Source organism: Lagopus leucura, unplaced genomic scaffold, assembly GCF_019238085.1.
Source record: "Lagopus leucura isolate 7727_CA_CO unplaced genomic scaffold, USGS_WTPT01 Super-Scaffold_100001, whole genome shotgun sequence".
Lineage (NCBI taxonomy): Eukaryota > Metazoa > Chordata > Aves > Galliformes > Phasianidae > Lagopus > Lagopus leucura.
In genome coordinates, this window is record NW_024962262.1 from 43,287,961 (window position 1) to 43,304,574 (window position 16,614).

The window sequence follows — 16,614 nt, forward strand, 5'->3', positions numbered from 1 at the left end:
CTGCCACTTCAGAGAGATTGTGCAATTCAGAAATGGAAGGGAAAAGAGCCAGTGTGAAGAGGAGACACAATGCTCCTAATGCAAACCAGATTCGATAGCAGGTGTCTCGTGAAGGTTCTGATCTGGCATGATGCCACCGCACATCTTCATGGGTACAGCCAGCACGCAGCAGCTTGGCTCTCCATCTCAGCAGCAGCACTCACAGCTGTCAGGTGACAACAAGCAAAGAAGCAGCCGCTGGGGGGTTGGAGCTTGATGATCCTTGAGGTCCCTTCCAACCCAAGCCATTCTAGGATTCTATGATTTGCTCTGGAAGACTCAGGCCAGCCACTCGGATATTTTCAGGATGTAAAGCAGTCATAAAAGCACCTGTTTTGTTGTTGCTGGTAGGAGTTTTGTTGGCAGAACAAAACGGCCTTGCCAAAAGTAAGCTCAGTTCTGTTCTGCATTCCCTCTCAGTCACTATTAGATATGTGCAACAACGCAATTCACGCCAGTGAATCTTTTCTTCAAGCACTGCGGGGCTGAGGGATGGCTCAGCGCACCGCTCGCACACCTTGCCACACACCCCCAGCTCAGTTTTCCAAGGCTGCATTCTTGAGCCCAGCAGCACTCTCCAGCCTCTCGAGCCAAAATATAAGAGCAACTGTAAAATGTCACACTCTGTGTCGCCTGCAAAATAGATCTAATTTTGTATCACAAACCGGCGATTGTTCTAGAGGGGAAAGAGAGAGGGGGGAAGAAAGGGAGCTTTTATACTACCGAGCAGATTTTTCTTCTCTTCCTACCACCCTCCTGCCTACAATTTTGGAAGCTGAATGACTGCCAGAGAAATCACTGAGACTGTTTTTCGTTGAAATTATGAAACAAAGCACTTTAGAAGTTGCCTGATATGCTTCAATTCCACTGTTAAACACAAGGAACGAGTAACCACTTCTAGGACCTTGCTAAATGCTTTAAAACACACAACTCAGAAGAAGATACCGAGAGAAACAGCTTTCAGAAAGCTGCAGTGCAGTCCTGAATGGAACAGGAAATGAGGAACAAAGAAAGGAATTTCATAGATTCCAGATGTACTCCAACACCAGCTGGGAAACACAAGCAAGAATCAACTGCAGCCTTCTAAGAGGCTACCACTCACTGTTTTCTTCTAGACTTCTTGAACAAAACTAAGTAGCTGTAAACAATTTGTAAATAGAAATATTTTTGGAAGAAATTGGAAACAGAAGTAAAAATAAACTTCTTCCCCTCTCGCCTAAAGAGTTTGAAACTCAAGTGTCAGAGCATCTGGTTTTTTGGAGCTGCCTCTTTAAACACAGGATTTCTATATAAGCAGCCATAACAGAAGCACAACTGTAAGCAAAAGTATTTCAAGCTGCCAGTTTTCCAGTTCTTGGAACACCAAAGCCGACTGAAACTTAAAAGCAAGGATAACCAAGAACCACACAGTTCATTTCTACTATGCATCTTCTGCAGAATTGGAACTGAATGGGTATTTACATTTGTAAATTGCAAAAAATAATTAAAAAAAAAAGCAGTTACCAATCACTCCAACTTTATTCCCTCAGTTTACAAATTAAAATAAAAAGAGCAGTAGAACCCTGGGAAAAAGAGCTCCTTTGCAAGCTCAAGCATCTTTCTGCTCCCTGTGTAACCCCATGTCTCCAGAGCTGTAAGTTCCTTTTTCGAAACACGAACTCAGGCCTTGCAAGGCAGACTTCTTCTAACTGGATTTTGAAATCTTTTTGAGTAACAACTACAGTGACAAACAGACGATTCTGTTTCCTCCCAAAGACACTGTAAAAGATGAAAAGAAAGCTGAAGGTTACATCTTATGGGACGCAGACCTACGTTATCAAAAGAGTCCTCCTATCACTACTGGGAAAATTATTTCTTCTTTTCAAATGATCTTCAAGGCTTTTCTCAAATGTGTCACAGATGGCTCATGTGAGAAGCTTCATCTACTGTTCATCCCCCTGCTGCAGGCATATACAAGTAAGGTACAATAACACACACATGCATCAAGTGCTACCTGCCCAAATCCACAGTCATTGACACACACGTGAACCTGTCTCCCCTTTCCCACTGCTGCAATTCCCCATTACACACTACTCCTGCTTTCGAGGTATTGCAGGCAGTCACACAGACACCGCAGCAAGTAGGGAACAGCAAGATACAGCTGTTGGGCTAATGAGGAGCTCTTCTTTTCGCCCTGGTGCTCTCAGTGGGAAAGGGAACGACCAGCAGTGCAGTCTCCAGCCAGAAAGAAGAAGGTAAAACATTCGAGGTTTGGAATGTACAACTGAAGAGCAGCACTCCCAACCAAACCTAGCAGGAAAGGAGGTCAGACTAGGCTGTAAGGCTTCAATGGTTTTGTTCTTTCCTCATAAGACCTCAAAAAAAACCCAGATATCCAAACACTTTCTTCTCTTCTCATATAGTAAAAAGAGAGAGAAAAAAAACCAAAAGCCTCAAATCCCCCACAATCTCCAGTGAATCTGTAACACATCTAACACTTGGTAACGACCCATTCACAACTCTGAGAAATGAAAACAGAAAAAAACAAATCCAGTTCTTTATAATCTTAAAGATTCACATTTCATCTTGCAAAAACTTTCACCTAGAAAGTTCTTCTATAGGAGGAAAACAACACATGAAGTTTCAGGGAAGTTGCTTTCCCTTGGTAGAGGTTAGGAAGAGGGAGGAAGGAAGTGAGATTTGTTTTGTTTTTATTCCAAAACAAAGCTTTTAGTTGCATCCTAAATTCAGTCACCAGTCCACCATGCTGAAGAAATCAAAAAGGCCCTGTGAAAGAACTGCCTCTCCATAAGTTTTAACAGATGTTGATAAAAGCAGAAGCTGAGATATCCATTCAGAATGTGCAAGAGTGTGACCAGCTGTACCATTTAATAAAATACAATCTGTTACTACCTCCGACTGTATCTCAAACTCTGTGATTCAACCACAAAACAGCCAAAGTCCTGCTGCTAGCAGGTTTGAAGGCATAACAGTAAGACACAACAGCACACGTTGTAACTATTGTTAATATATCCCTTGCTTGACTTTCTCCTCAGATGCACTGATAGCCCACCGCCATGCAAACATTTGTTTTTCTTTTATGTATCTGTGGCTAAGCTTTTGCTGGGCTGAAATGATGTCTGCTATTAACATCTTTCCCCATATCCAGCAAACTACAATCTTTCATCTTTTACTCTGAGCTTCTTCCTCCGCTCATGAAAGCCCAAAGATTTATTCTCCCAACGCCACTTTGCAGAGCACTTACCCACAAGTGAATTGTGACAAAATTAAAGGTATTAAGTACTCCGTAACAACTCTAAGTGGATTTTGCCTCATCCTTCTGCTCCTCCCCAAGAGACAAACTGCTACATGAGCTACTCAGATTTAATTCAGCTCTCAGAGAAATGTAACTACTGCCTCCAACACAATTATTCACAATTCAGGCTCCTACAACAGAGATCTGTCAGTCCCTCATCAGTCGCAGATTGAGAAAGTACAGGGAGAATATCTGATGGCCCATTTGCAGTCTGCTCTGCTTAACTCCTTTGAGAATTTTAACCCAATGCGTGAGATCAAGGGTAGTTTAGCAGTGGGCTGCTCTTTTAAATCTGCTTTCTAATCTTGCTTTGGGATGAAACACCTTTCAGGCATGGGAAAGCATCCCTTAAATGGGAGCACGAGTGCAGTGAATGACTTTTCACAAACCACTGACTCATGTTAGCATATCACAAAGCCATGTGCCAAACACAGATGAGCATCAGGCATCAGAGACCAAAGAAGAGGTAACACAGAAGCTAACGTTGGGACCTACTTAACCCGATAATTTAAGGAATATGTTTTTAATCCATTTTTAAAAGAAAACAAAGCAGAACAAAAGAACTTGGAGAATGTTCCAATGCAATAAAAAGTTTTCAAAAGCATTTGCTGGAAAACCAGGAACCCAAGATATCCAGCACTTACATAACATCCCCATGTAAGAGCATTCGGTACTCAGACCAGCAGATAATCACCGCAATGAGAAGACAAGAAAACACCATTAGCTCTCACAGCAGAGATTACTTTTTCCAAATTTATTAATTCCAAAAGAAAAAAAAAAAAAGAAAATGTGCTTCCTGGTATCAGAGGCTCTGAGCAGATGTTTAATGGTTGGTTCCATTCACTGAAATTTAACTCTACACAGCCTACAAGCCAAATCACACTGCCTTCCATTCTTGCACAGAATCATTTCTTCCTTAAAAGAAAAAAAAAGAAAAAAAAAAAAAGAGTTAATTAGTTAATTTGTGAATAACCTGATGTCAGGCTGGCTGCCCCAAAGACAAGCATCCTTTATTTCTGCACAAAATAAGTTCACTGATGTATTTTCCAGTGCCACCTTAGTTTCTTTCTCTTACTTGGAGAAACTGCACCTTGTTCCCCACACTCGCTCCAGCCCCAGCTGTCCCTCACAGCCTGCAGGCAGCCCCACATCCCCTTCTCTAAAACATCACCGCTCCCAACCCCACGCCATTCAGCACACCCAACACAACAGCTACCAAACTCCACACAGTTTGAACTATTAAGCCAGAGGTGAAAAATCTGCATAATGCATTCTGCACCCTCCACGGCCCGTCAGACTCAAGCCTTGAATAGCTTTCAGAGTGACAATTAATAACAGCATAAGTTACCGCTTTATTTTAATGCAGCGTGAGTTTGAATTGCACTCGATAACCTTCCGACGTGCAGAAACAGTCTTGAGAAGATTTGAATATTTTCAGGGTGAGATGCAAATAACTCTTCTTCCTTTCTTAACCTCTTGGTCCACTAACTTTGAAACATTATAAAGATGTCAATGATTTTCCGTTTCCTAAATAATCGCCTACTATGAGATAAATCTATATACAGGGCATCCGTGCAAAAATTCTCTTTTTCTAAAAATATCTACCAAACAACTTCACCCCCCACTTAAATGGGAATAAATCCTTTTACAGTATTATGCAGTGAGCATATTTAGTCACACTTACTTGCTTCCACTTAAGACAAGGCAGTAAATCCCAAGAGACAACATTACGAGGGACATCTTCTCAAGGCAAAGTGGATTTCCCTGATCAATCTTAGGATTATTAGACTGATGGGAACCTAAAGTTTGTCAGAGTCAAGACAGGTTTTCTATACCCTCACAGAAATGCAGAGAGATGTTCCTCTCATTGATTTATTCCATATCAAGTTTCATGATCGAGGGGCAACAAATACCTTCTCTTGGCAACCAACCTGTTTAAGCACTAGGATACAAGCACTTCAGTAAATACTCATACCCTGGTTTCACCTACGACTCAGCTTCCAAAGGAAAGTTCAATTCCTTTCACAATATCTGAAGCTACGTTGCTCTCTATGAGTTAGCAAAGAAGGCACAGCAAAGTTAGGGGTCAAACAGACAGCACAGTTTATAGACCAACAGACGACTGGATCAGCACAACATAAATGGGATTTCAGAAGGCTCAAAAGCGGTGCTTTTATCCTTAGAATGGGATAAGCTGTGAACGCAGTGCCAACTCACATGAGGTAGCAGCCAACCTCTACCATGAAAATTGTACAGTTTTGCATCTCTGATCCCACACAGCACTCAGAAGTAACAATGCTGCCTGCAGTCCCACATGTTAGACCACATCCCTGACAACTGTAACCACACAAGGTCCATCTCTGGGCATTTCAAACGAGCTTCAGAAGTTCATGAATGCCTTACACTCTTAGCAGCACTGGCACTGTGAGAGTGGCCCACTGTGACCTCTGAAGTCAAACGATGAGCAAAGGGGTCCTACTGTGTAAACTGGGGCCCCTGGGGCTCCTGTAACATACAGCACTCCCCCGCCCCAATTATTGTTCCAAAGCCATGGAACAGTTTAACCTATACAACAAGCTTAGTTACAGCTAGAAAACACAATCTTAGAGTGGAGCCTAATACTCTTAGAGACACAAATACTAGATTTTAGGAATCATGGAACACTTGTTTCTTTACAGGGAGACAAGTGAGTGGTTTTGTTAGATGCTCAATAATCTCGCAAAGGAAAACTTGCCAGAAAGTTCTCCGCTAACCAGGATGCAGCCTTCCAATGCAGAAATGATGAATATGAGCTTCTATTTTTTCAGCTGAATGTTTAATATTTGATGCCATTTAAGGAGAAAAAAGGAGCAATTAGGTACAGTATGTTTACTAAATACTATTAACAGCACAACACAAGTCATGTTGTCAAGCAGAAGCACACTCTTTGTAGTTTTTCCAGCCAATCGTCAGCCACAGTCTTCTGTTGTTTCCTTTCAGGTTTTGAAACACTGACTCATGGAAATATCAGCACTGCACACTTCCTCAAAGTGGCAATCTTATAGGAAGTGTTTGTTTAGTCTTACATGACACATTGTTTTGTTTATGCATAAGGGATTCCGGTAAAAATAATTTTCTATTAAGGAGAAAGAAAAAAAAAAAAAAGACAAGAGGACAACAGTTTCAGCTAAGGAAAGCCAAAATAAATCAATTTCGAATAGACATTTGAAAAGTGGAGTCATTAGCACATGCATTTCATTTTTCATTTCAATGTACATCACTTACTTGCAGCAGACGTGAGCAGAAGTAGTGGGGCACAGAGTTCTTTCAATTCAACAAACCACGGAATAAACCAGAAATTGGACAAAGGACAGCACAGTAACAATTCCCCCTACCAGTGCTACCCACAGCAACTGACAGCATTCAAGGTGTTGGTCCATGACTTCAGTATCTCAAGGAGGATGTTTTTGGAAATGGCACATTGGTGGTAACGCAACCAAATGAGGGAACACGGGATCCTAAGCAGCTCAGGGGTTCACATTTTCAATAGATCACACAGACGGCTGAGGACAAATCCAAGCAAGACTAAAAACGGCACTATTCAGAACAGGGAAACGTTTAGAAAATCTGGGGATATCATTCCCCATCTAAATCAGTTCCAGAAGAACTGATAACAGCAGCAGCCACAGAAAACAGCTTCATTTATCTGCAGCTCCTTGGAAACAACACAAGATCCAGCCATAGCAATACGTTACATTTGGACACATGAACATTTTCAGGCTACCAACCGGTGCACAGCTCAAAGCCTACACGCTGCACTGGCCCCTATGTTAAGAAAGGGATGCAGCCACAGGTGCTCCATGCTGACCTAGCAGTGCATTTTCACTGATTCTTCTAAGCATCAGCCCCGTGTTTCACCAGATTCACACCAAGCACACTTGTGTACCAGTGCCCCAGTCCTGATTTGCAACAAACAGGCTACAGGCAATGGAGAATCAAGCCGAGAACATCTGGAAGTTGCTCAGATCAGTCATGAAACAGTCTTCCAAAGGGCAGAACTGACTGTAAGCTTGACCACCTCTAGAGTGTGATAAATCAAAGCAAATTGAGAAGTAACGTATCCTTCACCCCTCAAAGACTTACCCTTTAGCTGTCACAAGACCTATCAAAGCCTCCTCTCATTAAAGAAAAGAGCAATCTGAGGGGTACACAGATCACAGAATGGCCCGGGTTGGAAGGATTATGAATCTCCAACCCCCCTGCTACATGCAGGGCCACCAACCTCCCCATTTAATACTAGACCAGGCTGCCCAGGGCTCCATCCAACCTGGCCTTGAACACCTCCAGGACGGGGCATCCACAACCTCTCTGGGCAGCCTGTTCCAGCACCTCACCACTCTCTCTGTAAAGAACTGAAGAACACAAGAATGGGAACTGCTAGAAGACAAACGGATTTGCTGCTGGGAATAGCTGGCCAAGGCAGCGTTCCAGAACACCTTCCTTACCCCCCCACTGGTGTCTTCTGCAGTAAGCCTACAAGCCTAAAAGGAATTGCAGGTGGAGGCTCTAAGATGACAATCGCTTCACAAGGTTTGCCCGTTAGAATCACCCCCTCGACCCACCGCAAACCACTCCCGCCACCTCCGTTCTTCTGACAGATTTCAGCAGAGGCGATCAGCAACAGAGAAGCATTGAACTTTCCAACACCAGCCCGCAGAAGCTTTCAGCCGCGATCCCCCGAGCACAGCGGTCCCCTCCGCGCGGGCTCAGCGCCGCCCCCTGCTGGCTGCCAATACAGCGCCGGCTGCAGCCCTCTTAGCGCCGCGCCGCTCCCGCACCCGGACCTTCAGCCTGCGAGTGCAAGCGAGGCAGCGCGCACGAGCGAAGCACGTCGCTTTTCTACCCGCTGCCCACGATCCAAGGCAGCGAAAGCCCTCGCTGCCGTTCTGCAGGAACTCCGGTAACTGGAGTCAGCAGCAGGACAACTTCAAGCGGTCATCGGAGCACTCCCCAGCCCCTCGCTGCTACCAGCATCTCCCATCTCCTCTGCCGCCCGAGGAGCCCCGCGCCCGCCTTCAAACTTCCGAGCGAAGGGAGCGCGGAAGCCGCCCCCCGGCCCTCACCGATTTTAATCCTGACGCTCTGGAAGACCCGCAGCCCCTCTTCCTCCACCGCCATGGTGCCGCCGCTCGGCAGCGCTCGGGCTCCTTCGCCGCGGACGCTCGTTGGGCCGTGCCGTGCCGGGGCAGCGGGCTGCTCGCTGCGGACGAGCAGGCAGCGCGCGGCTCGCAGCGGGGCCGCCAGCCAGCACCGAACGGAACGGAACAGAGCGCAGAGCGGCGCAGCGCCCGCCTCCCGCCCCTCGCGCTGGCAGCGCCCGCCCCGCCGCCGCCCCCTCATTGGTCAGAGGGCACCCGGCGGCGGCCGCTGCCTGACGGGGGTGGGGGGGGGGAGGGTTGGGAGAGCTGCGGTGCTCCGCAACAGCTGGAGCGCCGCGCCTCAGCCATCCCTCCAGCCCCCCTTCCATCCCGCCGGGTTTTAGGGGGGCGAGGAACCGCCCCGCGGCGCCCGGAGGTTGGCAGAGGCTGCGGCGCGGAGCGACCGTTGCGAGCGGCCGCTCTTCAGCGTGAGGGGAAGGAGAGTCGGAGCGGTGTTGGAACTCTTCTCCCCGCAGAGCCGAGGGAGAGCCGCTCTGGAGGCGGCCGCTGTCTGGGAGCCGCTCCTTAGCGGAGAAGGCCGTATTGCAGTCCCGGCGGGACGCAGCCGCGGCAGGGCAGCCCGCATGTTCAGCCGAACGGCGCTGCCAGTCCACGTCCTTAAATCGGCACCACGAAGTCCCCAGAAGTCCCCAGCTTGCTGGGGCTGAGGAGCGCACGAACTCGTTGCCAGACTGTGGCACCAAGTTCCACAGAGGACAGCAGATTCTGTGCACGTTACCGAAGGGGTTTTATAAAGCACAGGTTTCCACTTGCCAATATCCCTTCCACAACTCCCTCCTCGCAGCAATGTGCTCTCCGTGACATATCCCAGTCTTACCCACCCTGTACATACAGCCTGTTCCCCCTCACGCTTCCAGCTCACTGGAAGCACCAGAGCACCTCTGCCTGCTGAGTCTCTATCTGTGATACCCCCAGTTCTCCCACTCCTGACAACCTCTGCCATTTTCCCACCATAGCCCCAATTTCACCTCTCACAGTCACCCTAACTACTCTATTTTTGCCTCACTTTCTAGCTGGACAAGAACCAGCACAAGCAACGGCCTGAACAGAAGCTACAAGGATGCTGATCAGAGCTCCCACTTTAATCATAGAATGGCCTGGGTTGACCAGGACCACAGTGATCATCTGGTTTCAACCCTCTGCTGTGTGCTGGGTCGCCAACCACTAGACCAAGCTGCCCAGAGCCACATCCAGCCTGGCCTTGAATGCCTCCAAGCATGGGGCATCCACATCCTCCTTGGGCAAAGATGCTTCAGAAGGATGCTGAGCCAGACCGGCCAGCCCATTTGGGCTTCTCAGATGCTGGATATGTCAAACAGTTTTTGAGGATGCACACTGTAACACTCTGTACATGCTCACAGAAAAAAAAGAAAAAAAAGAAAGGAAAAAAAAAAAAAAGGGGGATATACAGTGGTTGTTGATTTTGCTCCTTCACCACACATGTGCCACCACCTTGAACATATTTACACAAAATAAATGCAGGCCCACTGAGTCACCTCACTGAAGATGAATGGCAAACAAGTGTTGTGCACCATACACAGGCAGAAATAAGGACTTTCAGCTATAAGCAAATGGATGCACTCCCTCCTTCTGTTATCAGGATCCCTATAAGCCGACCCCATTCAAGCTCACAAATTGAGCTTACATAAATAAATAAATAAATAAATAAAATAAGAAGGCATCCTTATGGTGATTCAGTAATGAAACTTCTACATGCTGATACTGGGAACTGATAAATCTTCCCCAAAAAGACCAGGGAGAAACCTGTTTCCTTGTTGTAAATACTACAGATATTTCATAACATTTTACTTCTCTCTGATTTCTGTGTTTGCCTTTGGGACATAAAGACTTCAATTGACCTTGTTTCCCAGTCAAAGCTTTTCTCATCTGCTGAAAGTTGACCCCAAAATAGTCATTAAAAAAAATCAATTCTGTTCCCAGCATTGGCTGCTGTAAGAGTTACTCTCAGCAGACACTCAACAGACTATCCTTCCCAATTTGCAGCTGTGCTCTTCTCAGTTAGCCATGGCACTCCTATCTATGCATCCCAACTTTCAGTCAGAACCTATTACTCTCAAAATTTGGCCCAGGAAAAGTTCACCCTGCTGCTATGACAGTTGTCCCTTCATGTTCCAACCTTATGTGTTGCCTGCAACTTTCTTACGGGTGTGTGGTGTTGGTTAAAAAAAGCTGTCATGACTCCCATTTGTTTATTATGTACAACAAGAAGTCCTTCAAACACTTTGAAATGCTTTGCTCATACATATTACTATATGCAACCTGAAAAGAAAACTTCCCTCTCCAAAAGTGTGTCTGGGTCACAGTAGCAGTCTAGGGAGCTTTAGTGCTTACGTGAGGCTATGCCTCCAGGCTCACTGCAGGGACAGCACAAAGGATGGTTTTCAGAATGACCTGGCTTTACCATGGATGTGTCTGGGGAGGCTGTGGCAAAAATAAATACAGTAAAGACAGACTTTGCTTTAAAACAGTCCAGTGTCACCAACTTCAGTGCCTCACCATAAAAGAAACGTTGAAGATGCCTATGAAATCGATTACCAACAGTCAGAGTAGAACAACATTGGAAACAAAACACTGCTCAAAAAGTACAGAAAGTTAAAAAGAAAAGAAAAAAAGAAAAGGAAAAAAAAAAAGGCTGGTGCCTTCTTACCCTCTTCACCATGGAATAATCTAGCTTCCTCATATAAGAATCTCCAAATTGTTACTTCTAGTTCATTGTGCTGCCCTGCTACTCTTCAGGTTTCCTACCAGCCCTTTTCTGCTGAAGATCTCTGAGAGTCCTTCTGTGTATCAGTGCATTAGTTTATTTTGTGTTGTCTCTGTTTTCTTGACATGAAGCTAAAAGCTCTTTGCTGCCTCAGTGACAAACATCTGTCTCCAAATCTACGTGCTGTGCAGTCCAACAATGTAAATGAAATCAATGCTTCCAAACTGCATGAATATGTATTTTTAAAGATGTTAAATGCATTATAAGAAGCAGCCGAGGAATGCGCATTGCTTTTTCAATATCTCCATTGTTGAAATGAAACCTCAACACCAACATGTCACATATATATGTGTATTACAGATAACATGTGCATGCAACATGAGGTTTGCAGCTGCTGGCATTCTGATCAAAAAATCCAGGCGAAGTGAAATGCTGCTTTTTAAGACATGAATGAGTCTGTTAATGACAATATCTCTTCCAACTTCTGTTCATCCAGGCCATATGGGCTTATATTACCAGCCCTTCAGAGGATTCTTCGGTCTAAATTAGACTACAAAGAAGGTCATTTTCTCTGACTCATTTGTGCCAGGCAAGAAAATCATTTCCTCTCTTGATCTCCGTGATAGCTTTCTCTCGGGAGGAAAGAGAATATAAGAAGCTTTCTAATCTCCTTTTGCATTATGCAAGAAACCAACAAAATATGAGCCCACTGTCCTCTGGGTACCACAGAGTTGCTACCTATATCTATGTGGTATTACTGCTTCTTAGCATTTTCGTAGGTTCTTATCATGAGCCCCAGAAAGCAAAAGGCCCATAGCAGATCTGCCTGTAGTGTGCATGAGCAAACTTTCATTCAAAACAAGATGAAATGGGAAAAAAAAAAGAAGGGGGGGAGAGGAGGGAATGAGAGATTAAAACAAACAAACAGGCAAACCACACCAGGGACATTGTCCTGTAAGGGAAAAGATGAAGTGCTCAGGAAATCGAGAGAAAATAAAGTGCACAATTAATAGAGAGGCTAATGGAGATATCATGAATCTACTCTCAATTATGCCCCTGAGTTGCTAAACAATCTTAGGGAAATGTATGTGCTATTCATTTTCCCACAAATGATTTCCCATAAGTGAAGTGGCAACTCCCTTGCTTTTGTGAAATGTTTTATGCTGTACATCTGTGTTATGCCATAGAAATCATTTTAATCTGAAAAATCGCTACAGATTGTTTTAATCTGAAAAAAAAAACCCACAACTAAACATTTCAAAGACTAAAGTGTTGCCAGCATGGCAAGCATACTGCAAGCATACTTCTTCACAGTGAGGGTGAGGGAGCTCTGCAACGAGCTGCCCAGGGGGGTTGTGGATTCTCCTGCTCTGGAGATATTCAAGACCCACCTGGATGCCTACCTATGCAGCCTGCTGTAGGGGCCTGCTTTGCAGGGGGGCTGGACTCAATGATCTCTGAGGTCCCTTCCAGCTCCTACAATTCTATGATTCTGTGATATTGGAGAAAGCTGGAGAAACCATTGCAATTCTGTGCAGCGCTGACCACAGTGCTCCATTCTGCCAGACACCTAACTATAGACAGCCAGGCTGCTTTGCAAGGACCACGTCACATAAGGAGCTGTACCAGAAGACTTTTGCCTAGCTCAGTGTCCTCAGCCTTCAAGTGTGCATTAGCAGATACTTCATAACATGGTATAGGAACTGGACAAGTAATTTCTTTCAACATAATTACCTAGCTTGCAGTAACCTACAGATAAGCCATTTCTTCACCCAAAGCTTGTTGCTGTGCATTTATCTCAAGAGAGCTTTTCTAGTGACTGTATAGGATCACTTTTTTAATCCGTTCATAGTTTTCTCCTTCCTAATACAAGCTTTAGCTATGAACTGCATGAAAAGATTCTTCTCTGTGTGTTTAAGTGTTGGCCAATAACCAAACTGTTTATAATTGCCTTCAGCAGTTATGAACTTGTAGGCCATTTTTATACTTCCTTTCCATCCCCAACACTTCTTCCCTGACCTGAAAGCCCACTTATTTTTCTTGTACAAAAGCCTCTGATCATCTTCTGTTTCTTTCACAACACTTAACATTCCTGAAGGTGCAAAGAACAGGAAAGAAACAAGTATTCAAATATGAAGATACCACCAATGGATGTAATGAAATGACGATTTTTCTTTTCTTTGGTCTGTTTTCCTTTTCTAGCAATTCCTAACATTCTACTGACCATGTTAATAACATTGAACATTAATTTTGGGGTGTTTTTTTCTTTTGTTTTCAGAGAGTTGCTTTTGTTGCCATACTGTTACAGTGAAGACCCGCATCTCCAGAATGCTACCAGAAAAGGGACAAAAAAATAAAATAATCAAAAGATTCTTTACACTTTTGGTCAAAATCTCTTAATAGTAAGATACTACTAAAACAGTGACCTTTAGAGAAGTGTGACTATATGGGAATATCCAATTTAGCACACAGATGCCTGGCTTCAGAATAAAAGTTAAAAAATACAATAAAAATCTGCTCCAGAAGCCTTAGAATCAACTGGTCAGGAAAGCGCTCCAGCCCTCCCCCAGACCTCATACATACTGAAGTATGGCAGAAATATAATGAACCTACAAAAGGAGGAAATGAAGAATTAGCCTGGGATTACCTGTGTCTCTGCAAATTAGGAGCCTGCATCTGACATAACTACAGAGGAATGAAGAAAGACTAAAGAAACAGCCTGTATGTTCAGTCTGGCAAAGAGAAACACTTCGGCCATTACACGGAATGAAAGAGGGAAAGGAAGAGAATGATGAAAAGGTTTTGTCAGCAAAATGTGGCCAAGGGAGCAAGTAAGTGACAAAAAGAGAATACAGATTTCACACAAGTACAGAAGGGACAAAGTTTAATTGAAGAGGAAACGCAGAAAAGAGCAGGCATTGCTGCGATGGCTGTTACTGAGCTCTGTGTGCACGCCATAGATATACACATACAGTGTATACACTCAGGATAAAAGTATAGTAGATCTATGCATTAGAAACAGGACAACTGGGGTTCACACTGTGGTTACTACACTTGAAGAAAGCAAAGATCTCCACTGTGGACCCTGGGTGCTGAAGAGAAGTCTACCTATTGTTCCTACCACTTGCCTTTGCAAAAAATCTCGCATTTTTGCTGCTTGTTGCTGCAATGCTGGGCCAGGAAGAGGCCAGGAGAGAGAAAGAAAATGGCTTTAATTACAGGAAAAAGGGGCCAGTGAGAGCTGGTTGTTACAATAGCCGAGATAGGACAATTTATTTTCATGTTGTATGCTTTTAAATTATTTTTTAAAAGAACAATTTGCTCTTTCTTCAGCACTTCTAAAAATCTGTCAGCCTGATGTCCTTCTAAAAACTGAAACTGTGTTAAAATCCAAGTCACTACAGCTAGCTAGCACAGAACATTCAGTATCCTGATGAAATATTTACCAACATGAAATATCTTCAAGTTAAACTTGTAGAAGCACTGTGTCCTGGCTTATATCTGCTTTGCTTGAGCCCATTGGCTTTTATTTCCTATTAAGGAACAAATCCCTTTATTCTTCCATAAAAGATTATAATGTAATGAAATTGCATTAAAATCTTACAGGGAAAGAAAAAAAAACCCAACCCCACAGTGATTACATACAAGAATGAAATGTGGTAAATTTTACTGCAGTTTAGTAGATGTGCATCCATTCTCATCTCTCCCACATCAGCTTTTTGTGGACCTGCTGTAAGCACACAAAAGCAGCAGCAGACAATCCTGAGAAAGAAAAATTGAGCAGCAATGGGACTTCCTGCCTTTTCTTAAAATATTGGGTACTGCTGTTTACAATAAATACGTGGTTAAGCAAACAGGCATATAAATGTTCCTATTTCACAAGTCATTGCATATGGGTAGCCATAATCAGCACTTTCCTTTTTTGTTGTTTTTTTTTAATGTCATTACTTCACTTACGCTCTTTCCTGTTCTGGATGAGAATTAATTGGACAACGCAAGACTCTATCCTTTTTCTCCAACTGTAAGGCAAAGCTTCAGATTGCCTTAATTTAGCAGAGCCAGCAGTATCTCTTCCAAGGGGACCCTTAGGATAGTTGATACTGCAGCTTCTCCCTCCCATCACCATCAGGGAGCGGTATGGTGCCCAGGGGGAAGCCACAGGGATTACACTACCAGCCCCTACCTGAAAACACCCATAAAGCAAACACTTCTCGGGCTCCCAGCTATGACCCAGTTTTGTGGCATAAGAAAGATATATGACAGATGCTATAAAGTTTACATCAATTTGGAGAAGCTCTGCATGATTTATGCACAACCAGCACTGTGAGTAACACAGCTATCCCACACGAGGCTCTAAGCTTTTAATAGACTTTTCCATGTAGTCACACATTTACTGTGGGTCAGATCCTGTTGTCTTCGATTTGGTCAAAAATCCCATTTCCCACTGAAGTCAACAGTGGCGGGTCAGCATGTGAAAGCCAGGCTCGCTCTCCTTGGTGAATAGCTTCCATTCAGCTCTCTGGGATTAGTCATGGGCATGAGTAACATCCAACAAGGGCAAAAGGAGCAAAATCCGGTCCTCATTAGGGACTGCTAAATGGAAACATACCTCACTCAGTCAGTAGGACCACTTGCGCAGGGAACTCTGTTGGCAAGGTGCTACCTAAGAAAGACAATGCAGCACAATTTGGCACCGTGCTTTAAGGCTGATTTTTTTCTAGCAGAGGCTAATTATCCAGGAATGACTGCATGGAGGAGCTCTCTCCCATCACAGTGCATGAGCAAAGATAATCTTATAGCATGAAACACAATTAGCCAGATGGTTATTTGGAAGTTTTTGGAATAGAAGCAATTTCTCTGATCTGTGAGATAAAAAGTAAAATCAAAGCTGAATTTAAAAAAAAAAAAAAAAATCATATCACACTTGATTCCCAAGCATTTAATTACATACTATCATGGGTAACTACTAATCTGCTCCAATTATGCAATCTTATTTTATTGATGTTGGAAACACATTTATGGCTACTATATAATGTGTATATTTAAGTCAATATCTGAGCAAACAGTCTGGAAAACACATCATTTGTACCCAGATTTGGTTACTAGCACGATTATCATCCGCCACCTGCTGGAAATAGCTGTGATATCTCAACTTAGTTCCACAGATGCAAGCTCTGGTCACTCATCAAGCAAGCACAGATGCCAAAGAGCAGAATATCCTCCTTAAAGACAAGAGTATATTCCTCTTGCACGCAGGGGGAAGGTTGATTTGCACATGAGGGGCTGTTAGTGCATTCACACAAAGCCCATATTCATAGAATCATAGAATGACCTGGGTTGAAAAGGACTATTGTGAC

General features: G+C 44.0%; 1 protein-coding gene across 3 annotated transcripts in view; it reads right to left on the bottom strand.

Moving 5' to 3' along the window:
- Window positions 1–8,546, bottom strand: part of RASA3 (RAS p21 protein activator 3) — a 129,935-nt gene extending 121,389 nt beyond the window's left edge. For all 3 annotated transcript variants that reach the window (XM_042867738.1, XM_042867737.1, XM_042867736.1), the window contains exon 1: window positions 8,437–8,546. In XM_042867738.1, the coding sequence (XP_042723672.1) occupies window positions 8,437–8,491 (55 nt within the window). In that variant the 5' untranslated portion in view covers window positions 8,492–8,546. The remainder of the gene's footprint in view (window positions 1–8,436) is intronic.
- Window positions 8,547–16,614: the final 8,068 nt, after the last annotated feature.